The sequence below is a fragment of the Pleuronectes platessa genome, chromosome 4 (assembly GCF_947347685.1).
Source record: "Pleuronectes platessa chromosome 4, fPlePla1.1, whole genome shotgun sequence".
NCBI lineage: Eukaryota > Metazoa > Chordata > Actinopteri > Pleuronectiformes > Pleuronectidae > Pleuronectes > Pleuronectes platessa.
Window position 1 is genome coordinate 2,617,137 of NC_070629.1, and position 26,168 is coordinate 2,643,304.

The following is a 26,168-nucleotide window of genomic DNA, read 5'->3' on the forward strand; positions in this document are numbered from 1 at the left end:
CTGTCTGTGATATCACAGAGTGAAACCACAGCACTACTTACTGTCTGTGATTTCATTCTGGTTGAACTGGTGGTTCACCTTACACCCCAACAAATGGGCAACAAACAAAATGGTTATCACTGAACATAACGTAGTGAAGGAGAGAGGGACCATGTTGCACACAGTATAACATCTTACCAATTGTATTACATCTATAGTTAGGAACAGAAACATCTAGAGGAGATCAAATACTTCATGGTAGGTATTTACTATGAAGGAAGAACCATGTGCCCCAGAGAACACTCCAGTCCCCTGTGGGGGATAAGGCAGACACAAAGCATGTTTCTCACACTTGCTCCCGAAGAAGAGGCTTAGGTAATCAACAGTCCTATTACAGTTATAATAACGATAACTGTTTTATATTCATGGTATTTATTAGTATGTTAAATTATGTATTATATAAAAGTCCCCTTTTTATTGACACTTGAATGAAATAATGAAATCTTGAAGAAATGTTTATTTAATGAGACATCTTAGGTTGAACAGAGGGATAAGCAGGGAAAACTGGAGCCACATGGAACTAATCCAGTTTATCAAACACAGTTCTGGCATTAAGGTTCAGTATTAAGTGATATCATAAAAATCACCAGCAGCATCAAATGCTCACTATCAAATACTCCCCTGAAACAATCATCTGTTGATGAGAGAGTGGTTTATACATGCTGGGTACAAGCAGTGTATTCACAGTATTCTGTAAAGGCTTGGAGCATAATGAGTGTGCAGGTGGAAAGAAAAGAAAGTGTTTACTGTGTGCGATGGAATGGAGACTTTGGGTGATATTTCTGTCAAATAAAATAAAATCTCTAGCATTATAGCTGTTTTGTGTGGACTGTTTGACAGATGTTTTCTACCAAGGAGGCTATTCATGGAGGATGTTTGCCTCATTCAAAATGATTTACTTATCTAATTAGTACTACTACTTCCTTCACCGCTGCCATGGACTAAGATTGAGGCTACCGACTAATACCAACAACACTTGCGGTATATGTTCATGAGCATGCTGCATTCTTAACTGGACAAACATTAAACCTTTCTCAAAAAGTTCCAGCACTTATAAATGGAAAATGTAACTTGTAGCCAGTGTTTTTGAGCAGAGTCAGTCAGTAATATATTACATTACAGCCCAGATGGACTTCAGCGGTTTTTTTGACACTCCAATTGACACCAATCTTTTTCATGTTTAACACATTACAATAATTGATCTTATATTTCTTCATCCTCTGCACATATGAATAACGACATCTCACACTTCTGTATGCTGTTAGTTGTTTCAGGCTTCCAGGGGCATAATTCCCATTAAACCTGTGCGCTAACTGGAGCCGGGTTGAAGTGGCTCATTGTGAGCTCAGCAGCAGTGTAGCTTTAAGAAGGAGGTGGGCAGCGCTCCGATGACGCAGGAATAATCCTGAGAAGATGCTTCAAAACTCCAGGCCGGAGCCAGCGTGTGTGGTGGCTGCTGGCGGAGCTGGAAGGATCTCGGTGCCTGGCAGGAACTGTGGGGAGAATATCCAGAGCAGGTTTCAGGAGGCTTCGGGGGCATTCTCAATGCTGAATAAAACACGCACATTCAAGCAGAGTCGCTACTTTAACAGACAAATACAGTTATTAAGGCATTTAGTGACGGCGGTGGGCTTTGTGTTTGCAGCTGCTCTGCCAAGTGGAGCCAACTTGTGGAGAGAAACATCTGAAGAACATCTCTCCAACACTCTCTTACTTCACTCAAGTGGGACTTGGGAAGTCGCATCATGCCACAGTTCAACACACTGTGGGTGTACTTTTTGATGGTCCTAAACCCAGTTGTGACAAACACCATCACCGAGGACATAGATGTTTTGGTCTTTTTGCCACAAAATAACTCCTACCTTTTTTCACACGCACGAGTCGCTCCGGCGATCCTTTACGCACAGACACGGCTCCAGAAAGACGTGCAGTTCTCCGGCTTCCACTTCAACATCCACTTTGAGAACTCCGACTGTGCCAATGATGCCATGTTACTGCTGGTGGAGAGGTCGTGTGGGCAGATGCCGGATCTGATCCTGGGTCCAGTGTGTGAGTATGAGGCTGCAGCGCTGGTGAGGCTGGCATCGCACTGGAACATCCCGGTGATCTCAGCAGGTGCCCTGGCACTCGCCTTCGGCAACAAGCTCGGCGAATACTCCCACCTGACCCGCATCGCCCCGTCCTACGTGAAAATGGCAGAGACCTTCACCGCGATGTTCGAGCACTTCACCTGGAGGAGCGCATTGCTCGTGTACGAGGACGACAAGCAGGAGCGGAACTGCTACTTCACTTTGGAGGGAGTCTATCATCACATGACTGACTTCAACATCCAAATCTACCCTTTTTCCCCGGAGGATCGCCTGGACCCTGAGGACATCCTCCACCACATCTATGACACTGAAGGTAAGCATTTCTCAGCACTCCCTTTGTGGTCTCAATCCATATATGTAAAGTGGTCCATACCTCAATACTGTATTCCATTAGGCTTACAAAAAACTAAATCTCCAAATGTGTCAATTTAGGCCTCCGTGTCCGTATTAATATGACAATGTGGTTTCATAGCTCAGTGTTAGTTTCACTTGATCATTAAAAGAGATTCATCTAAGGTGTACATTGATTTATTCTTTTCTGCGTGGTGTTGCCTTTATACCAGTGTTGGTTCAAGTGTCAATTGATCTGAGCTCAAAGAATTGACGATATTACAAAGACTCTAGATGCTACTAAATATCAATCACATGCTCCTAAGCATAGTAAAATGTCTTCAAATGAGTTGTTTTGTGCGACCAACACTTGGGTGTTAATTAGGTGATAATCCCACATGACAAATTACTACTCCTCAAGTAAAGCTTGATTTGACTGGTTATTCACTGATGCTATCAAGAATATATTACTTCTGATGAATTCCCCTGAAAAGAATCAGCTCTGTTTCAACACCAGTGAAAAATCTGAAAAATTCTCGGATTAACCGGAAATCAATAGGAATTTAAAAAAAAACAAAAACAAAAACGAAGCAATCCTGACAAGAAAACACATGTTTCAATTGTAATATATTTTACAATAATAATAATAATCATATACCCATATGTGCATTAATACAAAACAGTTGCAACCATTTTGCCTTTGTGTGTTCTTATTCCACATCTGGTCATAACTACCCAGGGAATACAGAGGAAATATTTGATTGAACACATTCATTTGAGATGATCATTAACACAGACTGCTGAAGCCTCATTAACTTCAGTTGAGCTTCAGGCTTTTTGTTCAGAAGAGAGTAAGTGATACCCATCACATTTATAAGATATGATCTATTCAGGGCCAGTATGAACTGTAATGGCTACACAGGTTTGCAAAAAGGTACCTAATCTAAATCTAACCTTTTAAAGAGCTGGAACAGGGAAATGTCTGAAAATGAATGATTGCTGATTTCTTTTCTATAAACTGACACATCGATTGTTCAGCCAACCAACACAACACAACACAAAATCAACATCGATAAGATGTCCCTTTGGGCATTGATAATACCTAGCATGAAACATAGTTGAATAAATCATTTAATTTTTTTTTTTGATAGATCAACTACAATCGTACAATCAAGCTGCAGCCAAACTGTACACTGAGTAAATTAAAGCCAAACCACATTCTGAATTAAGAGTGAAGCCACCTCATCGTTCCCCCGTGTAACAGGAACTGACACTGAGGAGGACATTTATTGATGGGCTCCTCCTGCACCCTTCAGCACCAACACACACTTACATAACGTCCTACATGCTACTGGCATGGGACATCAAGTCATGAACAGACCTCATCAGAGATGAGCTGCATGGGTTAGGTGCTTCAAACTCTTTATGGGACATGTAGCTGGTAGACATGCAGTGAGAAAAACAGGACATCCTCTCTCTCAGCTCTTATACAATACGTTAATGCATTACAGATGGCAGTCTCGCAGAAGGGCTAACTGAATGTGTTTATTAAAATGAATGACTCCAGGAGTAGAATATACAGCAGATTTAAATGTCCCATGAGATATCCAATCAAAATCCCTTATAGATGCCCATCATCATAAGAGCAAATATTTATTATGTTTTAGAGGAAAAAAAGCAAGACTCTGCAACAGAATTGCTTTTGCTTTGAACATGAACAAATTTTGAATATTAAACTTTGTATATAAGTCATAACAGTTTGTGATTACATCACCTCATATCACAGGAGTGGTTGTTGTATAAATTAGCATATATTATACATGCTAAATGCTGGAGCCACAAAGAGCACCTGATGGTGAGAAATTAGTATTCCCGGCATGTCAGGTGCTTAACTGGGAGGTTTGAAGGTTGTACAGCTTTTCAGCACAGCTTAGCAATGTTAGAAAGCAGAGGCCTACTTCAGCATGATGTAGCAGGGCTTGATTAGCATGTGTACATATGTTAATCAAACAATGTATATATTATAAAACATTTTCAATCTTCAATCTACAAGCTTTCATATTTGACCATGCTGTTGCATCTCTAAGATTAGAAGTGAGTGTGCAGCACAATTCCAGCACTCATTACTATCATTAGCACATTTCCAGGACTTGATTATGTATTTTCCTCACTGCAGTTGAGGGTTAAGGGCAGAGGATGTTCCCCCTTGCTTGTAAACCATAGCTAGATCCAAGCACAGAAAGCTGGGTTTTACAAGAACAATATGAACATACACTATGAAATACTCTGCAAAATCTTATTATTAAGTCATTCTCTATACATAGCTGCTGTTGTATTGTCTTGACTGTCAAGCCCCTGAAAACAATTAAAAACGTCATGTTATTAGTTAGCTTATTTGTTTACCCTGGCTGTGGTGTACATCTGCAGTATACTGGCATCCCAAGCTTTTCCTTATAATCACAGCAGCAGCTCTGAGCCCATCTGATTACGGATGCACTGTCGGTCACTGCTGCTAGTTACGTATACTACTACTACTAATGTCAACAGTCCAGGCTGCTGGTGGTGGTGTGATGTGTGATTATGACTAATGTTTACTTGTCATACCATGGTGCTAAATACCATCAATCATGGTTTGATTTAAACTGTCTATCTGAGTATTGCTGAGACTACCATGTTCTTCCCTTTATGGCCACAATACACCATCCTCCAATGAATATTTCCTGCAGGATAATGCTCCATGCTAGTCTACAACTGTTTTCATGAACATGACATTAAGCTCAGTGAAATTAAGTGACCCCAGGAGACTCCAGTTGATCGCCTCTGGGATGTGGTAGAACAGGAGATTTGTCTCAGGACTCTGTATATTCATCACATCAGTAGCTAATAGTGTTGGGGAGTCACATCAAGGTAAGGGTTAGCTCAAGATTAAGTTTAGGTTTCTTGTCTCCAAAAAAGGTATGTAAACATAGTGTGTGTGTGTGTGTGTGTGTGTGTGTGTGTGTGTGTGTGTGTGTGTGTGTGTGTGCTCTATTCTTGATTATTTTTCCTTCAAAATAGAGATTGATTGGGATAATTCCTCAGCTTTAGTGTAACTAGAAAATAATCGCCACTGCTTAAAGGTAAAGCTTTTAATTAGTTTTTTAAACACTTTTTTGTCCCAGCGGAAAAAAAAGAAAAAGTCTGTGCCCCTCACATGACTTTAAAATATAAAAAAACCTTGAAACACAGACTATAGCCAGAAGTTAGCCTGCCAGTTATGGAAAGGTTTTTAGGCAGTGCATGTTCTTATGGGCATAGCTTTGGGAGGGCCGACGGGAGGGGGTGGGATGTCTTGGTTGCAGTTTATAGTGTGACCTGCTCTTGCTAGCTTTTCCAGGTTTATCAACCTTAGCTTTAATGACTACATTGTATCCTATATTGTGATATTAAAAGAATTCTACACTGTAAAATTCAATTCAGTTTATTTGTACAGCACCAAATCATTTTATTTGCGGTAAAAGTTATATTGATATTTTATATAACTGTCAATATAAATGCCCCGTATGAGCTGCCTGTATAGAAAATAAAAAAAAGATATAAACAAGGTTCAAGTGCTGCTGTGCGGGGCAGTTAGTTATTGATTGTCCGCTAGCATGACGCCATATGTCCCACCTGAGTGGAAACTTGAATCAAAATAGCTCCTGTCAACCTATCTTCCTCAAAGCCATTTAGCAGACAATCTTGCCGCTGCGCTCAGAGATGCACTACAGCACTGGTAACTTCATGAAAATAAACTTTCCGCCATAACCACGAGCAACACTGCCAACATTTACTTTGCATCAGGACCCTGTATTGTCTGTGGCTTCATTTTCAGTCACAATCTTAACTCAGCTGTTAAAAATGCTACACAACACCAAAGGCAAAAAACAGAGCTGTCACGGCACATGAAGCAAGTGCAATTGGGACTCCCAGAGCATATTCTTATTACGGTAAGCTTACATCAATCTATTATAGGCCTACAGACAACAATCTAATGAATGTAGGCTAGATGTAGTGCAGATAAGTAACACATTTTATAACGCATGTTGATTATCATCAGTTGAAAATTTCAGACTTAATAGAATAGAACAACAGGGAATAAAATGTATTTAACATATTATGTTTTGTTTGGATAAAACTATGTGACCAGCTCTTCTCTCGTCCCCATGCTCCAGCTTTGCAGGGAAGATGTGTCAGATGAGAACGTTAAGTTAGGGTTAGGGTTAGGGTTAGGGTTAGGGTTAGGGTTAGTCAATAAAAGCTGGAATTCTTGCTGGAGGCCGAAAAAGAAAGTGATTTGGTTCACAACTTGATGCGCAAATTCACCTTCCTTCAGCCTCAGTGAAAAAAACACAAAATAGGCTTAGGATGCATAATTACAATTATGCTTATTTTTCTTGTTTTGTTTCTATTATGCTTGCTTTAATCTTTAAATTTATTTGATCTACACTCTAAATATGAACCGATCTACAGTATTGGCCATGGTCTTAATTTAATTCTGTTATGCTGTATTTGCACTGCAGTTTTATTTTTGCTGGTAATAAAAGTTGAAAACATTGTAAATGTTGTGTTGTTATGTATATTTTATATATTTATATATTACATTTTAATAGGCCTATGTATATAATGTTTGCCAATTTACTGAATGCAAGCCAACACTTCGTGAGGTGATAATAAATGAATCCTGGTAATACAGTATGCCCCAGGCAATTGTGGGCAAGGTTTAACAGTGTCAAAATTTGGATACACCCCCAACCCTATTGTTCAAGCCATTTTCCTAAGGTTTAGGTTTTAAATCAATCAATCAATCAATCAAATTTTATTTGTATAGCCCATATTCACAAATTACAATTCATCTCATAGGGCTTTAACAGGGTGTGACATCCTCTGTCCTTAACCCTCAGCAAGAGTAAGGAAAAACTACTAAAAACCCTTTTAACAGGGTAAAAATACGTAGAAACCTCAGAGAGAGCCACATGTGAGGGATCCCTCTCCCAGGACGGACAGAAGTGCAATAGATGCCACGTGCAGGAAAACATCATCAAGATTAAAGTCTTCAAGATTAAAGATTAAAGTCTCTAGCAGCATTTGATGAGGGTAAGCATCCCAAAGGACAACCCCAACATGACATGCCAAGCAGTCCCGCTGCAATCACAGTCCATGGTCAGCAACCAGCAGGACCACGATCCACCATCCAGACCAGAACGCCACTCCAGTCCTCAGTCACCGTCCACCGCCACCCACCACGAGCCGCCGCCGCGGTCCTGGTCCAATGCCCGTACCCGATGCCAACGCGACACAGGGTCCGCCACCACCACCACGATCAACCCACACAACGCAGAATCCGCCACACTGGATCCACCACCACGACCCCCGGTGCGCGATCAACAAACCGCATCCATGGTGCGGCCACAGAGGCCCTGGATCTGCGGGTGATAAAGCAAAGGGATTCCGGGGAAGGGGGATAGGGATATTATTGTCCCTGACAGTTAATAAAACAGTAATTAGTGATTCCCACTCTGGGATATGTCAAATCTGATGTCATGTGATATTTTTGGGAAAGGAGACAAATTGAGTAAACTTTAAACTTAGATTATAAGGTAAATTGATTTTTAGATTATTTTTGTTTGTTGTTGCCTTAATGCATTGCTTATTTTGTATTTTGGAACCTTAGTTTCCATGTGTATCGAGTACAGTGGTTTTTGTAGGAAGGAACAATTCTATCCTTCCTGTATTGTTTCCAAGATTCAACATCTTTTTTCTGTGCTAGCATCTGTTACTGCAGTGTTTGTCAAACTGAGAGTTCAGGACCCTGTGTAATCAATACATTTGATAACTGTTAATCCGGGAGATTTTCTGCATTTTTATATTTGTTTGAAATACCTAATAAGCACATTAACAGGAAGGATAAATAATCAAGAATAGAGTTTCATTGCTATATTCCCAAATTCACATGATAACAGTTGTTACAGCTGTAATTGCTAACTTTAAAGCTAAAGCTAAGCTAAAAATGGACAACAGACACAGATTAGTTATCAATCTGCAGTTGGTTGGTTATCTATTGACAGCAGGTTGTTTGATTTTCTTGTCAAACATGGCTTTGGCTTTGTATTTATATAGCGCTTTTCTAGTCTTGATGACCACTCAAAGCGCTTTACAGTACAGTTCTACATTCACCCATTCAAACACACATTCATACAGTGCATCTATACACAGCACTTAGTTATTCTATGGGGGGGCCATTCGTGGTTCAGCATCTTGCCCAAGGACACTTAGGCATGCAGATGGGTCAGACTGGGGATCGAACTGCCGACCTTCAGGTTGGAGGACGACCACTCTACCCCTCAGCCACAGCCGCCCACATGTAGATGTGAACAGAGGTGACATTTGATGCACATGATCTGTCATCATTGTATTGTGTTAATGATAGGCTCATTAATTAGTCAGCAGATTTAGTAAAATAGCTGCAATCAGGTATTTTGAGCGAATCTGCACTAATTGATGCCTGCACTCACAAGAATTGCCCTCCGGGGACAAATAAAGTTGTTTTGGATTCGAATTTGAAAAGCCGACTTTTTTTTAAAGATTTATTTCTATTTTAAGAGCTCTAATAATTTACTTAAAACCCAACAACATCCGCCTTTGGAGGCACATTTGTGGTGCTGTGTGTTCACATCATGCTGCTCTGTCTGCATCCAGATAACAATATCAGTTCATGGAGCAATCTATTTATTTGTTGAGCTGTTGTTATCATGCGTCACTGGGATTGAATCATCTGTGTCAGAGCTATGACAGCAGTGACGTGACAGTCTGTTTATTTAACCACCTTCTGATGTATTTTCCATTAAAGCTAGCCTGTTTGCACTTTCTGCTGTGGCCAACCCAAACCATAAATACTACCAAAATACCACACTTGGCGTCAACCACACAGGCCTGGCCAACCATGACCCACCACTTTGCTAATGTCATTAAACTTGCCCAATTAAAATGGGGACCATGATCTTAACTGCTGTATCCTCTTCTGGGGTTCTGGTCTGCTCTGTTTCTGTTGTCTGTGACAGGCTTCCTTGATCTTTCTCCAGCTGTCTGACCTTTGACCCTTTCCCAGTTGATGTTTTGCTAAGTTTGGGTCTTGTGTTAACAGCCATGCTGATGTCTATTTACACTGTTTATTCAGTCGTTAGTTCACTGATATAGCACCGTCACATATCATACTCCGCAGTCTTCCTCTCTGGGGCATGGTAATAGCACAAAAATATTGCAATACCCTGCTTCTAAAACAAGTGTACTGTATTTTACTAGAACCACTAGTATTTGTGTTCTAGAAAGAGAGATATTGCCTACGAGTTTCACTGATGTGCGATAGTGAGGAAGTGTGTGTGTGTTTGAGAGTGTGAAAATGTGTGTGTAGTGCTCGACTTCCACTCCCTGCAGACATAGTGGGTGTTTTTAGCTCTCATGATGACTACAAGACGAGAGGTGTGTCTGCTAATACAAGTGCTCTCTCTGATGGTCCACAGCTCGTCGACAAAACAGAAACAGGAAGTGGAATATGACATTATTTCACTGGGAAAGCCCACATACGCTACAGAGCCAGTCTGTAAAAGTTGCTTCAAACCTAGAAACCAAGGAGCCAACAAATCCAACTGGGAAAGGCCACTCAAGTACAGAAACAGCAAAAGTGATAAAAACTATAATGACACTTTTCCCATGTCCTCATATATACACTGATTCAAATGAAAGTTTACTACAATTATAATACGTTTATTTCTTTATTTTAAAAAAACCCATGAGATATAAATATAGAGTATTTAAAAGTGGCTCAGGGGTTAGAGTGGCCATCCTCTCTATTCTCATAGAGAAAGTGCTGCACATAGATGCACTGTATGCACGTGTGTACAAATGAATGAATGTAAAACTGTAGTGTAAAGATTTTGGGTGGTCATCAGGAATAGAAAAAAACATTATAAAGACAGACCATTTACCAAATAAAAGGTCCCATTCTAGGCTAGTAACAAGAAAACAACAATTGGTACAATTTAGATGATTACACACAAGTGAAAACATCACTAGCATTATTTTATATTAAGTTTCTGTCAAAAGATCCCTTTCACCTAAATCGTACAAACTGAGCCTTTTAAATAATGAGCATCAGTTAACAGATCTTACTAAGTTCCTGTGCTTAGATTCAAGCAATTTGTGTGAAGCAAGCCATAAGAAATTCAGAGGATCTGCCCCAGTCTCCACATTTAACTCTAACTCATACCCTCCATATTGCAGCCATCAAGAAACACATGTGATGTTTGCTGGTCTTTGACATGGAGTGGATTCAACCCTCATCTCAAAGTTCTTGTTACCAAATTGCCCTAGCGCCCCCACTCTGCTAGAAACCTACACTTTAACCACCCTCTTCTACCCAAGTCCAGCACCCACATTCACTGCCAAATGTTTTAAGTTGTGAACCTTTTTTTCCATCATCAGCACAGTGCAACACAGGAACAACCACAGTCTCACTGCGGCTATCTGATCATACTGAAGGTTAATGAAGTAATATATATTAAAGACGTTCCTTTGAAGGGAAATAAAAACCATGTCTCTACACAGTTTCACCTTTTTTTCATTTAAACAGGGTTAAAGAGAAGTATCTCTCGAAGCAGTTATAAGTTTCCACTCTGAATTTTAAACCACATATGGTCATCTAGGGGATTTGAGCTATAGGCGGGACTGTCCATTGTTGTTGCAGCATCTTGCAGCTCCTCTTGTGCAGCTGGGTCTCCACAGCAGGCAGTATTAGCTGCATTTAGGATATGGCTAGTCCCTGGTGTATAACGTTAGAGCAAAAGGATGGTTGTTATCTTTCAGTAATCTAACCGAGAAGTTGTATTGCCTGACAACCAAATAGTTTTGTTTCATAAACTAAACAAACTGTTGCTAAAATAAAAGGGAAACATTTGAAAATATGAAGCAACTCGTCCAGTCTCGCAGTTGAATGCCCTGCGTGTGACCCAGTCATCTTCACATCTTCCTTCCCCTGATTTCCAGACAGAGAGCCCTGAAGGTAAACTTGTCCCACTACTGTGTGAAATATGGAAACATACCAATACATAGGCACAAACAGTGCACCAATGAAGGTTTTCCATTCTTAGCATGTTCTTAAGTCCTGTGATTTCTGCAGCAGACATACCTCAGATGTGTTGATATAGTGTTGCTGATAGCTTTCAATAGAATGGTTTACCAGTATTTGTCCCGCACTAAACTAACCATGGACCTGCTGTCTGTAGCTTCATAGATAAATATGACAGTGGAATCAACCTCAAATTAAATATTTATGATAACGTCCTAAAATTTGAAACTGGTGTGATGCAGATCATATCACCAGAAACAACTCACAATCTGTTGTACTTGTTGCTTGACAAAAATGCACCATCGTTTCTTGACCTTTGACTGAGTACAGATGCTGGCTTTCACTGAAAAAGTAACCAGTCCTCTGTGAGTGATATCTGTCTTTTAAAAAGGCTAAAGCATTGTTCAGTGCTGTCTAGAAGTAAAATCCTGCTTACCTGAAATTGCTGCATTCTGTTTATAAAAACGACTGAGAACAGATTCTAAATTCAACAAAAAGATCAGTTTTTGCCAAACATTATAACAAAACATTATAACCTATCAAATCTTGGCCCCAGAAAGTCTGACTGAGTGTCTATTTCAATCCATTATTTCTTTGCACAGTGAAGATATAGTGTCCTTTTCTGCCTGAGACAAAGACATACAGTAACATATTACCACCACTGTCTATTGTCCATCACAGTTAATAGACATTTCACAACTCTAACCTCCAAAGGAAGGGAGTCATATCTTCTGGATCTGCTGATTTGTTTCAAGCTGACAGTAAAAAAAAAGATCATAACTAACAAAATATATATCTATATCAAAAATCAATCTCTGCAAAGTCGTAATTAAGCTGAATGTTTTATTTAAGATTTAAAGTCTCTACAGTAAAAATTCATAACAAAACCATCACCGTCTCCTCAACTGAAAGTTCATCAAAGGTGGCAGCTTCGGTCCAACAGGTCTGGCAAAAGTAGTGCCTGAGGCTGTGCATTTATAATTGAATTACAGATGGATTTGTGGCTGAGATCAACAACATGATATGATCAGAGCAAAATCAGTTTCATTTAAACCGGTCACTTGTGCTACAGGAGACGAGTTGTAGACAAATGATGGACAGTGTTGCACTTTAAAAATGAAAACTCTGATTGTTTTATGTATCTTAAATAAAGACAACAAGGAATATTTAAAAGCTTTGCAAAGTTAACAAACTATCTGCTTTAACTCTTCTAAGCCATTCTGCAGGGGTTTGTGTCCGCATGCAAGGCCACCTAAAAATTCTCCATAAGGAAAATGTTATGTCTTGAAAGATAGTTTTGGGTTGAGTATGGTGGTAGAGCTTAGGGGTTAAAGTGGGTCTTCCTTTTATCAGAAGGTCAGTGTTAAATCGGTGGAAAGCAAACTGGGAGGAAAAGGATTTTATGTGATTCAATCCCACAGCAACCTTTATCCACTTTATATAAGCAATAAATTTAAAAAATGTATGCCGCTACGACAGCCTTCTATCCATCCGTCCATCTTATTCCTGTAAACACAATATCTCAATAATACTGTAAGGGAATCTCTCCAAATGTAATAAAAACATTCACTTGGATTCAAAGATTGGGTGATTTGATATTGGAAGCCAAATGTCAAAGGTCAAGGTCACGGTGGCCTCACAAAATATGTTTCCTTTTCTTTAATGTGATATTTTGAGATCTGCTTGAGAGAATTTTGTTAAATTTGGTACAAACATTTAATTGGACTCAAAGATGAACTGATTTGATTTTACATTACATTACATTACATTTCATTTAGCTGACGCTTTTATCCAAAGCGACCTACAATAAGTGCATCAACCCCGAGGGTACAGACCCAGGACGACAAGAATCAAGAAAGTACAATTTCTTCAAAATAAAGCAAAACTACAAAGTGCTATAAGTAAGTGCCATTGTAAGTGCTACTTAAGTGTTAGTTTCAAAGAGTTTTTTTTATTTTTTTATTCAAGGTAAAGTCGGAAGAGGTGTGTTTTTAGTTTTCGGCGGAAGATGTGTAGACTTTCTGATTTCCAGATGTCGATGGGGAGATCAGTCCACCATCTAGGAGCCAGGACAGCAAACAGTCGTGATTTTGATGAGTGTTTAGCTCGCAGTGAGGGAACAACAAGCTGATTAGCCGAAGCAGAGCGGAGTGAACGAGCTGGGTTGTAACGTTTGACCATGTCCTTGATGTAGACTGGACCTGATCCGTTCACAGCATGATACGCAAGTACTAGTGTTTTGAACCGGATGCGAGCGGCCACTGGTAACCAGTGAAGGGAGCGGAGGAGCAGAGTAGTGTGAGTGAATTTCGGTTGGTTAAAAACCAGTCGAGCTGCTGCATTCTGGATGAGCTGCAAAGGTCGGATGGCAGTAGCAGGTAGACCTGCCAGGAGGGAGTTGCAGTAGTCTAGGCGTGAGATGACCAGAACCTGGACCAGAACCTGCACTGCCTTCTGAGTGAGAAGGGGGCGTATTCTCCTGATGTTGTACAGCATGAATCTACAGGACCGTTTTGTTGCATTAATGTTTGCAGTAAGGGAGAGTTGGCTATCGAGTGTCACATCCAGGTTCCTAGCAGTCTGAGTGGGGGTTAACACGGAGTTGTCAAAGTTAATAGTCAGGTCGTGGATGGGAGAGTCTTTCCCTGGAAGGAAAAGTATTTCCGTCTTGTCAAGGTTAATCTTTAGATGGTGTGCAGACATCCACTGAGAGATGTCAGTCAGACAGGCAGAGATTCGTGCTGCCACCTGTGTTTCAGATCGGGGAAAAGACAGAATTAGTTGGGTGTCATCAGCATAGCTATGGTAGGAAAAGCCATGTGAGTGAATGACAGAGCCGAGAGAGTTGGTGTACAAAGAGAAGAGGAGAGGACCAAGGACTGAACCTTGAGGGACCCCAGTAGTGAGAGGACAAGGTTCAGACACAGATCCTCTCCAAGTTACCCTATAAGTGCGTTCATTGAGGTAGGAAGAGAGCAGGGAGAGAGCAGAGCCTGACACACCCAGGTCCTGAAGGGAGGAAGTAAGGATCTGGTGGTTCACAGTGTCAATTGCAGCAGAGAGGTCTAGAAGGATGAGGACAGAGGAGAGAGAGGCTGCTCTGGCAGTGTGAAGCTGCTCAGAGACAGTAAGGAGGGCAGTCTCAGTTGAGTGACCTGCCTTGAAACCATACTGGTGAGGGTCAAGAAGGTTATTGTGGTTAAGATAGGAGGAGAGTTGGTTAAAGATAGTGCGCTCAAGAGTTTTGGAAACAAAGGGAAGAAGAGAGACAGGTCTGTAGTTATTTACTTCAGACGGGTCAAGGGTGGGTGTCTTCAGGAGAGGATTTATTCTTGCCTCCTTCAGAGAATTAGGGAAACAGCCAGTTGACAGGGAAGTGTTGATAAGATGGGTAAGAAAAGGAAGAAGGTCAGGGGCAATAGACTGGAGAATGTGAGAAGGGATGGGGTCAAGGGGGTAGGTGGTCGGGCGGGCGGAGGTTACCAAGGTAAGAACTTGATTGGGAGACAGGGGGGTGAAAGAGGAAAGCGAAGGTGATGAAGATGACCATTTTGATGGTCAAAGGTCAAAGGGTCAAGGTCACATAACTTAGCGTTGTTTTGAATGCAATATATACATATATTGCATTCCATCCATTACATCTGGCATAAACATTAATTTGCACTATATTTTAAGATTGGCTTGAGGGAATTTCTTCAGATTTGGCACAAATGGTCACTTTGACTCAAAGCTGAACTATTAGATTTTATTGTCTGAAGCTCAAGGGTCTAGGTCACGGTGACCTCATTAATTATACTTAATGCTTGATGCCCTCATGTGTGACCATGGTACTAAGCTGAAGCCCCTCATTTGGATTAATCCACGTAGGAAGTCCAGATGTAGCATGTGTAAAGAATTTAATTTCAGTTCATGCTTTGGGATTAGATCAACTAAGTAAAACTACTTTACCCTTCTTCATCGTTTTCATGCGTCTGAATATTAAAGTGTGTAGATCTATGAACAAGTTAAATGAATTGGATTGACACATTTTGAAGCAAAAGCAATGTTCCTCTCTTCATTTTAGAATAATTTTATTATTATTTTCAGCTAGCTCTACACTTATTTCTTACATTTATCCACTTCTTTCTTTCATTTAGACAGCCTCCCATGCTTTGCTTCTAAAAAAAACTCATCAGTTTGTACAAATTATGTTATATCAACCACACAATATTAGAACATGTAACAGCCACTTAGGAGGGAAAATGTAGCACCGCTCTCATGATTGGTCCATTTCTGATGTTAATCCTCCTGAGACATGCACTCCCATCCTGAGTCTGTATGAAGTCTTTGTGTTTAGAGAGAACTCCCCTTGGGCTCCTGCACAGGCAATGACTCGCTCTTACTGTATGACCACAAAAGTCTTAAGGCTCAGTCTGAAAGGGTAAAGACAGCAATATATTACCATGACAATAATGTTTATAACAACAAGTAGGAACTTTATCAGTTACCTTATCCATGGTCATTTACCTGCTCAGCTACAGTATCTATCTATGTCAAGTTTGGCTCCTTCCAACTGAGTCTGATTTACTTGAATATTAGCTTTCTCCACCCTACTCTCTTTACTTCATCCTGTTCTCCTATGACACCTCCAGCAGCACAAATCTTTGTTTTTGAATTATGGCATAATACATTTGCACAATAGCCCCCTATTTGCATATGCAATAGCTTTTCAAGTAAATGTCCAACACAGGTCAGTTGAAATACATTGTGAGCACACACTAAGCCCACCATGTGCTACCCTATTCCTCAGTTAATTTGTAACTAGCATCAGTGCCCTAGCAAAAAGAAAAATCCAGACGTTTTAAAATGTTGCTGGCTGCAAGCGCTGCCCCATGGAATGGCTTGCAGAGCATACACAGGGCCAGTAGTGTGTGTAGAGCCCAGTGTAATTAAAGGGTGCTATAGTGCTGGCAGGACTGAGGTGAAGTTTGTCCCACTGACTCAAGGGATATTTCAGGAGGTGTGTTTAAGTGACAGAGTTGTGAGGAATGTTCCAGCAAGACTCTGAATCTTCCTTATTAACAGGGACGCTGGGGTTACTGTGTTTTCTATTGCGACCCTTGTTTGTGCAGCTTCTTGTTTGTTTGTTTATTTATTCTCAATCACAGGGACACCAAAGGAAAATTCTGTATCAACTCAGTGGAGGAAAATTGTACAGAAAATGTATAGAACCTACAAATACAGCTCCAAACGAGAATAGCAGGAATCTCTGTCACTGTTAACAGAGAGCTGTGTATCACTGCTCATTTTTCCTGAGAACTATTTGGAAACACATGGACGGATAGAAAAGGAGAATTCTAATTTCGAAGGGTATTAGTGCTGTAACTGTAGGATATACTACATCACAATGAAAAATAACTTGAACTGTGTAGTCAAACACAGTAACACTCAACATAGCCCTAGATCAGTTTTCAAGAGTAACATGTAGAGTAACTAGTCATTCGTTTACTATGGGTGATGTTTATTTTAATTGTATTATTTATTTTTTATATTTGTCCCCATGATAATAAAGCTACCACTAATCCTGATGGATTGATTGGCTCAGTACAAGAAACAGAGTTGGCTGTGTAATATAAGGCAGCATCAGCCTCAGTTCTTTATAATGAAGAAGAGTCAGGTAGAGGAGTCAGTCCTCTGTTGTTATACTGATTCTATGCATCTGTGCTAGCAGACAGGCCTGAGATAAACGACTGGAAAATGTGACTGGATGTCCACTGTGTAGACACTATGTCTGGTTCCTCATCTGTGCCAGTTTAGTGTTTTGATGACTTACTCTGCCCTCAAAGGGAGGTGAGGCACAGGTCCTAATGCCAATCCAGCTGTGTTCAATCAGTAAGGAAAGATTCAACAGTTATTATTATTATTATTATTATTGTAGTTGTAGTTGTTGTTGTTGTTGTTGTTGTCAATGCAATGACCCATACATGGGCAGCCCTTCTAGCATTTGACAAATTGCCAGATGGCCAGTCCTTCAAGCTGTTAGTGATTACTTGCTTTATGTTGATCACCCAGCTCTAACTAAATGAAACCAAAAAATGCAAAGTTCAATGGAACAGAAAAAAAACATTAGCATACTCTGTGCGGGTTACTCCGTGCATGATGCATTTACTTGGGCTTAGAATGGTGGCATTGTTTCCCATAGTATACACTCCTGATCAAAATTTTAAGACCAGTTAAAAAATTGCATGAATTTGCATTTTTCACTGTTGGATCTTAGGAAGGTTCTAAGTAGAGCTTCAAAATGCAAAAAGAAGAAATGGGAACAAGAGACCAAAAGTTGTGAACAGGCAATTTATTGAAAACAACAATTTAACTCAAATAGGCTGTTCATCAGCTGATCAAAAGTTTAAGACCACAGCCTTTAAAAGCCAAAATCTGTGCAAAAATTTGGATTCCATGTCATTTCCTGTCAAGTAATCACACTGAAGATCTCTTGATGGCAAAGGCAAAAAAGCTCACCGTCTTTGAACGTGGTAGGATTGTTGAACTGCATAAACAAGGCCTCTCACAACGTGCCATCGCTGCTGAGGTTGGACGCAGTAAGACAGTCATTTTGCATTTCTTAAAAGATCCTCAGGGTTATGGAACAAAAAAATCAAGTGGTAGACCCAAAAAAATCTCACCGGCGCTGAGCCGGAGGATCCGAATGGCTGTCCGTCAAGACACGGGACGATCCTCGTCCCAAATTAAGGCCATTACTGGTGCTGACTGCAGCCCAATAACCATCAGACGGCATCTGCGAAGGAAGGGCTTCAAAAACAAGAAACGTCTTCAAAGGCCACGTCTCCTTCAACGCCACAAAATTGCCCGTTTAGACTTTGCAAGGGAGCACCAAACATGGGACATTCAAAGGTGGAAGAAAGTTTTATTCTCCGACGAGAAAAAATGTAACATTGATGGTCCTGATGGCTTCCAACGTTACTGGCATGACAAGGGGATGCCACCTGAGATGTTTTCTACGCGGCACAGTGGAAGGGGCGCCATCATGATCTGGGGTGCTTTTTCCTTCAATGGAACAATGGAGCTCCAGGTTGTGCAGGGGCGTCAAACAGCAGCTGGCTATGTTGAGATGTTGCAGCGGGCATCCCTCATGACTGAGGGCCCTCGTCTGTGTGGTAACGACTGGGTTTTTCAGCAGGACAACGCTCCAATTCACAATGCCCGTCTGACCAAGACTTTTTTCCAGGAGAATAACATCACTCTTTTGGACCATCCTGCGTGTTCCCCTGATCTTAATCCAATTGAGAACATTTGGGGATGGATGGCAAGGGAAGTTTACAAAAATGGACTTCAGTTCCAGACAGTGGATGCCCTTCGTGAAGCCATCTTCACCACTTGGCGCAACATTCGCACTAGCCTTTTGGAAACACTTGCATCAAGCATGCCAAAACGAATTTTTGAAGTGATCAACAATAATGGTGGAGCTACTCATTACTGAGTCAGTTTTTGACACTTTAATTTCTGTTTTAGGAGTTTTTTTTTTTTTTTTTAGCTGTGGTCTTAAACTTTTGATCAGCTGATGAACAGCCTACTTCAGTTAAATTGTTGTTTTCAATAAATTGCCTGCTCACAACTTTTGGTCTCTTGTTCCCATTTCTTCTTTTTGCATTTTGAAACTCTACTTAGAACCTTCCTAAGATTCAACAGTGCAAAATGCAAATTCATCCAATTTTTTAACTGGTCTCAAGATTTTGATCAGGAGTGTATATAGATTTCTTCAGAACTCTCTTCAAGGCCCTAACTTTTGTCTTGTTGAGAGCAAGCCTGCACATTTGATGTCACCAAGCATTATTTACAACCAGAGCAGCTTCAGGCCCCTAGCCATCATCTAATTTGTCTCTCTGTATATGTCTGGGTTTATTCCTTTCATTCATTTTCTGGAAGCTTCCAGCTGACGATGTGTGGTCACATCGCTACTACTACTACAAATAGTATTTCTAATATACATTGTTTTAAGGTTAAGTATATTCATTTTGTGTCTGTTATTTTATGAATAAAGAAAACTATGTTTGCTCTAGTATCATATCCAAGAAAAAATACTACAGTATCTGATTCACTTAACTATATAACAAGGTAATGAAATTAATAATTTGTCTGTATTTCATTTGGTTCTCAGGGTTACTAGGATCTAGATTATTTTAATGACAATGCTGCATATTGGTCCTATGGAATAGGTAAGTTTGACCAACTGCTGGTGTGTGAGTTGGTGCTGGTCCAAAACATATGACGCCTTTATAAAGACATGAATAATGGTTGCAAAGTGCTCTGATAGCTGATTTGTACTTAATCAGTGTTTAGTTCTGTTGATTGTTTTTCTTAAATATTTGGTTGAACATTGTTTCTGCCTATTGAGGGCTGCTGTGGCTGAGGGGTAGAGTGGTTGTCCTCCAACCTGAAGATCGGCAGTTCGATCCCCAGTCTGACCCATCTGCATGCCGAAGTGTCCTTGGGCAAGATGCTGAACCCCGAATGGCCCCCCCTAGAATAACAAAGTGCTGCGAATAGATGCACTGTATGAATGTGTGTGTGAATGGGTGAATGTAAAACTGTACTTTAAAGCGCTTTGAGTGGTCATCAAGACTAGAGAAGCGCTATATAAATACAAAACCATTTACCATTATTGATCATTGTATAATACTGAAGGGTTTAACTTAAAAGGGCCTTAACCTCTTGACATTTTAGTAATTAACTGATGGAAATTAGATTCCTTCAATGATCTCACAAACACTGTTCTTACTAAGATTTATAATCTATGGTATTTAGACGCACTGCTGCCTGCAATGACCATAACTGTATTTGTCTCTGTCATTTTTCTGCAGTGGTGATCATGTGCATGGGAGCAGACCAAATACGAGAGATCATGCTGGCTGCACACAGACGTCGGTTGACCAATGGAAATTATATGTTCTTTAATGTCGAACTCTTCAATGCTTCTTCTTATGGTAGAGTTAATATTTTATCACTTTAATGTGTGAGTTTTACTGTACAATAGCTTCAATGCATAAATAAGATTTCTACACACACACACACACAAACAGACACACACACACACACATACTTATATATTATTATATATATGCCTATACTGCTATATAGATTACTTTTGGAATGTATTTGTGCGCTACAAAATCACAATGAAGGTAATTCTGAGCAGAGTTGCGTTCGCATTTAAAACAGTTTTCATATTGGACGTTTTTTAAGTATTTGTTGTTATTGTTATTTGTTTGCAATTTTTTCTACTGAAGGCATCTGTTCTGCACTGTTATTTGTTACTAAGTCTTTCCTTACAAAATCTTTATCTACTTTAGCTTTAGGTATTAGTATGTCTAAACAGATTTTGAACAAACAATTATTTTTTTCAGTTATGTTTTGAAAAAATACCTTGTTGTGTCCCTTTTATATTAAATTCTAGGTAATGGCTCATGGAAGAGAGGAGATAAATATGACAATGATGCGAGGCAAGCCTATTCCTCTCTGAACACGGTGACGCTGCTCAGGACAATTAAGCCAGAGTTTGAGAACTTTTCCATGGAAATGAAAAAGTCCATTGAAAAAGCTGGGATTCATGACTGCGAGGACTGCGAAAGTGTACGTATGTGTGTCTATCTCACACCAGAACTTTAGCTCATTTTTTTGTTTTTTCTGAAATATGAATTGATGTATGATAAATTTGTAGCAATGAACCTCCTCACCTGAAGGTTGGGAATCAGTAGTATGTTTATGCCTCTGGTCCAGCAACAGCCAGCAGCTGGAATAATGTAATAACTATGTTTTCGGGTTGTCCATCTGTCCCATTCTTGTGAACACAATATCTCAGAAATGCCTTTAGGGAATTCAAACAAAATTGCAAAAAACATTCAATTGGACTCAAGGATACACTTTTTAGATTTGGAAGATCAAAGGTCAGAGGGGCCTCACAAAACAATTTTTTTGCCTTGTAATCTTGAGGTAATCCTTTCACATTTATCACAAACATTCACTTATACTCAAGGTCGATTGATTTTGATCGCCAAAGGTCAAGGTCATGGTTGCCTGACATAGAATGTTTATGTTTTTCTTGAACATGATATCTTAAGATCAGCTTTATGGAATTTCTTCAAATTCGGTTCAAAAACATTCATTTGGTCTAAAGGATAAAATGGGTTGAACATCTGAGAACTCAGCATGAAACCTTGCCACATGACAGAGTTGAAAAGTTGACCAAGCTTTCTTAGGAAATACAGTTTGCACTCTGTTGTCCAGGTGGTATCCCGGGTCTCTATTTCCCTAACAGTCCTGCCTCAAAGTTCCGCTCATGGTTAATCAAAGGGTTGCTGGACCCATCTCTCTGCAGACATATCACGTCCAAAGGGCAGGGATCCTTTTCTTTGGTTAATCTGAATGGTTAGGATCTAAATGGACTTGCAACTGACATTGTGCTCATAGTGGGTTACTCCCTGGGCAGGCTGTCAGTCAATCAAAGTCTTGCTTTTCTTCTTTCCTTTCCCTCCTACTCACTGCAGACAGAAAAAAATTGGTCTGCTGTGTACGATTTAAAGGGGTAGTTCAACCAGAAATGAAAATTCACTCAGAAAAAACACAACATGCCTCCATAGTGCTAGTGTGGTGTCCTCCAAGTGTCCAGAACCCCCTACATTCATATTTGACTCGAAACGATGTCATTTACACCAAGTTTTAAGTCCAAAAGTCGACCAGAAATGGCTAAGCTAGCGGACGTTAGCATTTTCGACAGCCCCGGAATGCACCTCGTCGGAAGATATCAGCAGACATTTAGGCTTAAAACTTGGTGTAAATGTCACTGTTTCGAGTTGAATTTGAAAGTCGGTGCTTCTGGACACTTGGATGACACCACAGGAGCAGTATGGAGACATGTTGTGTTTTTTCTGTTGTTTTATTAGGTCTGAAGAACGACTCACCATTGACTTCAATTGTATTGGATTCTGCTCTAACAAAGTTTACCCTCTGAGACTCCAAAAGTGTTTTGTGGACTCAAACAATTCACCCACCCCTCCATCGGCATAGGGGTGAGTAGATAATGAGTGACCTTTCATTTTGGATGAACCATCCCTTTAAGAAAAAGTCAGATGACTAAACTAAAATTTAAACATTCACTCAAATTAATTTTTATTCACTTGTCAATAAAATCAGTTGTTTGTCCAAATTCACACTTCAGTTATGCAAGCTTAAGTATAGCTGAAAACCTAATTTTTCAAATGATAAAAGAATTGAAATAATAATAATAATAATTTAAAATGCTGTGAATTCTTCGAAGAGTACATTGTCTTATGAAGACTGTTGGACATTATGCAGTACAATTTCATTTAGAAGATCACTTCTCTTTACAACTTAATGTTCCATTTCAGGTCAACATGTTTGTTGAGGGATTCCATGATGCCATGTTGCTGTATGCCGGCGCGTTGCATGAAGCCATGAAAAATGGATACAGTAAGAAGAATGGAACAGTGATTACCTCAAACATGTGGAACAGAACCTTTGAGGGTAAAGCACTCTTCTCACTATAGTAGTTATTTGAAATATCTTGAAAATATATACTGCATGTCAAAACTTCAAAATGTAAAGTTATTCCAAGAAGACATTGGCATGTTTGCAGTTTCAAGTTTTGGTTTTTCTGTTTTTAAACCTCAAACACCAGCTGTGACAAAGTGATTGTCCACAATTAGACTGGTCCTGTCTCATGTTTTATATAATAAGGTATTATTCATGTCAGAAAGTGTCACTGCATGTTTTAAAGACTTATGTGTAGCATATCTCAGGGCTCCAGACTAACTTTTTACATTTGTTGCGGCTAACTTTTTAACTGTGCCTTTTGTACAAATATTATACCTTTGACAATTCACATATACATTGGTAATTTCTTAAATAAGATAAAGTTCGATATGATTTGTTCGAATATCGATTCAGTTCGGAATATTTCATTGACCAATACCCATATTTTCCTGGATATGAAATAATTTCACAGAGAACTAAAGAACAAGGGAACTTCTACCTTAGTGCATTATTAAAAGGTACTAAGATAGGCCATATCTTACATAGCATATAACAAATTTTGTTGGACAATATTTTGTCCCAGAAATTATTGCAACAAATGATATTATTGTCATCTTTGTGAAACCATTTTAAACCATTGGTATAAGGGTAATATTATAGCATTATCATGCAAGAATATTCAGTCTGAAATTTGAATTAGACTTAGAAATATTAAAATATCCTAAATAAGTTAAACATAAACCACAGACAACCAAAACAGTAAATAAAATGGACTCTCTGGCTGGTAAGATGGAAGAAGTTGAATATGTCTTTACTTGTGTGTTTCATCTAAATTGTACAAATTGTGGTTTTCTTTACCCCTGAATGGGCCCTTTATATTCAACTACTCTTCATTTACATCAGGAGCGGGTCTTCTCTATGTAAGGCCCCATATTTTTCCCAGCAGTCCAAACGAGAAAACCTTTTGAGTTTTTATGACAACTGAAGGCTCCAAAGGTTTCTCTTTCGTATGTTTAAGTGTAAAGTGAGTGCAGAATAGCAACAGCGATGTTAGTCGCCTTACAGTGTTGCATCGTCGTGAAAACCCTGTATTCACCCTTTTGTCGATATACACCAGCTCGTTCACCACCTCACCTCTCTTCACCACATCACTGCTTCCCTGTCCCTGTGAGTGTAAACTCTGCAGAGAATAGTAGATGAGGAAGTGACAAGACTCGCTAAAATACAGAGACCGACAAGCTATAGGGGAGATCGGGGTAATGTGAGAATTTTTTTTAATTTGCTCCCCTCTAGGCGAGCTAAAATGATATATCAGTCAAATTTAAACATTTCCCATTAATTCAGGATGTTTCCTAGCAATGGAAATGATCAGAATGTCTTTAGGACAAAGGGCAGTGAAAATATGATTGTTTTTTAAAAAGTGGTCTTGTGTCTCACTTTACCCCAGCTTAGGGGTAAAGTGAGACAGACCAGAGAAATCAAGGGGGTAAAGTGATCCACTTACTTTTTCTACTTCAAAACTACCATAACAACACATGTTGTAATAGTTAAAATCCTGACAGCTAGATTGACAACCACAAATTCCAAAACTAATATCGGACTAGTAACAGAATCATGGGGATTGGTCAATTAAGCACATTTATGATTATTATGATTCATGTGATCTCTTGCACACCCTAGCTTACCTGCACATTGTTACTCTGTCCAATTGGCAGGGACAGGGATATTGTTTTTCTCTGCGTATTCAAATGCCAGTTCACGGCACTTATCTGGAGCAAGACCATGGAACTGGTCAGCTAGTTGTTTCAAGTGCTTGGCAAGGTCCTCCTCCTTCTCATCTGTAAATATTCTCTTTGCCTCAGCTACTGCACCCCAGACTACTGATTTTACTTCCCCTTCCTCTTTTTTCTTTATGAATCTTTTGAGGGTTGTCTTGTCAATATTTCTATCACTTCTAGCTTTTCTTAAGGACTTCTTTCCTTGCATGACATCAGCGGCTACACTCTCCATCTCTGCGAGTGGTGTTTGGCCCCAGGTTGTCTTCCTGGTGTAGTTTCTTGGCATGATGGCTTTTCTACAATGTTTATGACATTAAAAATAAAACATATGTAATGTAATATTACACTACAATATGTTTAAGACTAAACTTAACTCGTGCTTCATGTCTCACTTTACCCCACAGCATTTGTCTCACTTTACCCCACAGCCACCATTTTAGAAAAAACAACATCTCTTAGCAATTCAGGCTAACCTTCAGCTAGCATCCATCACATGGTTTTATATGTTGGAAGTTCATCAACTTGTATGATATAAGTTTTTCTACCTGAATCAATCTGTTTTGACACAACAGTTGATTAAGTTCTAAGCAAGAAAATGTACTTTTACATGCATAAACACATTTTTGTGAAAAAACATACTTTCCACAGCACCAGCACCAACTTCTCCTTCATGGCAAGGGGGGAATGGGAGGGGCTTGAAAACGTAATGGTCACATGACCACAAATGTGTTCCATTGCCTAGATACAGGGGGTGTCTCACATTACCCGATGTCTCACATTACCCCGCTCTCCTCTATGTGAGGTGCAAGGATGAAACCACGAAAAGTTTCTGTTTCCACAATCACACAGCACTTGAGACATTCACAAGGGGTAAAGATTTTAAACTACTTTAATCTGAGGGGATGCAATTGTTCTCCAGAAAATCTAAATCAAAGTTACTGGTCAGTGTAAATTTAGATGTTACCAGGATATCACAGGTGTATTAATCTGCAATTTGGTGTTTGAATTTAGGAATTGTATGCTTTTGTTAATCATTGGAATGAAAAACCCTGGCAGAAATCACTGAGATTAAGGATGTAGGCTATCAAACATAAAGGACTCTATTTAAATCATGTAAGTGCAACAACCAGCATGACGTGGTAGGCCTTGTAGGCACAGACCGAAGAAACAAGAAGAGAAGGAGAGAGATAACAGGTGGGGCTGTAATTGTAATACAAAAACACAAGATGCCAAGGAGAGGGA

General features: G+C 39.7%; 1 protein-coding gene across 1 annotated transcript in view; it reads left to right on the plus strand.

Moving 5' to 3' along the window:
- Positions 1 to 1,457: 1,457 nt before the first annotated feature.
- npr3 (natriuretic peptide receptor 3) overlaps positions 1,458 to 26,168 on the plus strand; it is a 33,214-nt gene continuing 8,503 nt past the window's right edge. Inside the window, exons 1-4 of the mRNA XM_053420429.1 lie at positions 1,458 to 2,442; positions 20,460 to 20,582; positions 21,053 to 21,228; positions 23,004 to 23,139. Of these exons, the coding sequence (XP_053276404.1) occupies positions 1,785 to 2,442; positions 20,460 to 20,582; positions 21,053 to 21,228; positions 23,004 to 23,139 (1,093 nt within the window). The 5' untranslated portion in view covers positions 1,458 to 1,784. The remainder of the gene's footprint in view (positions 2,443 to 20,459; positions 20,583 to 21,052; positions 21,229 to 23,003; positions 23,140 to 26,168) is intronic.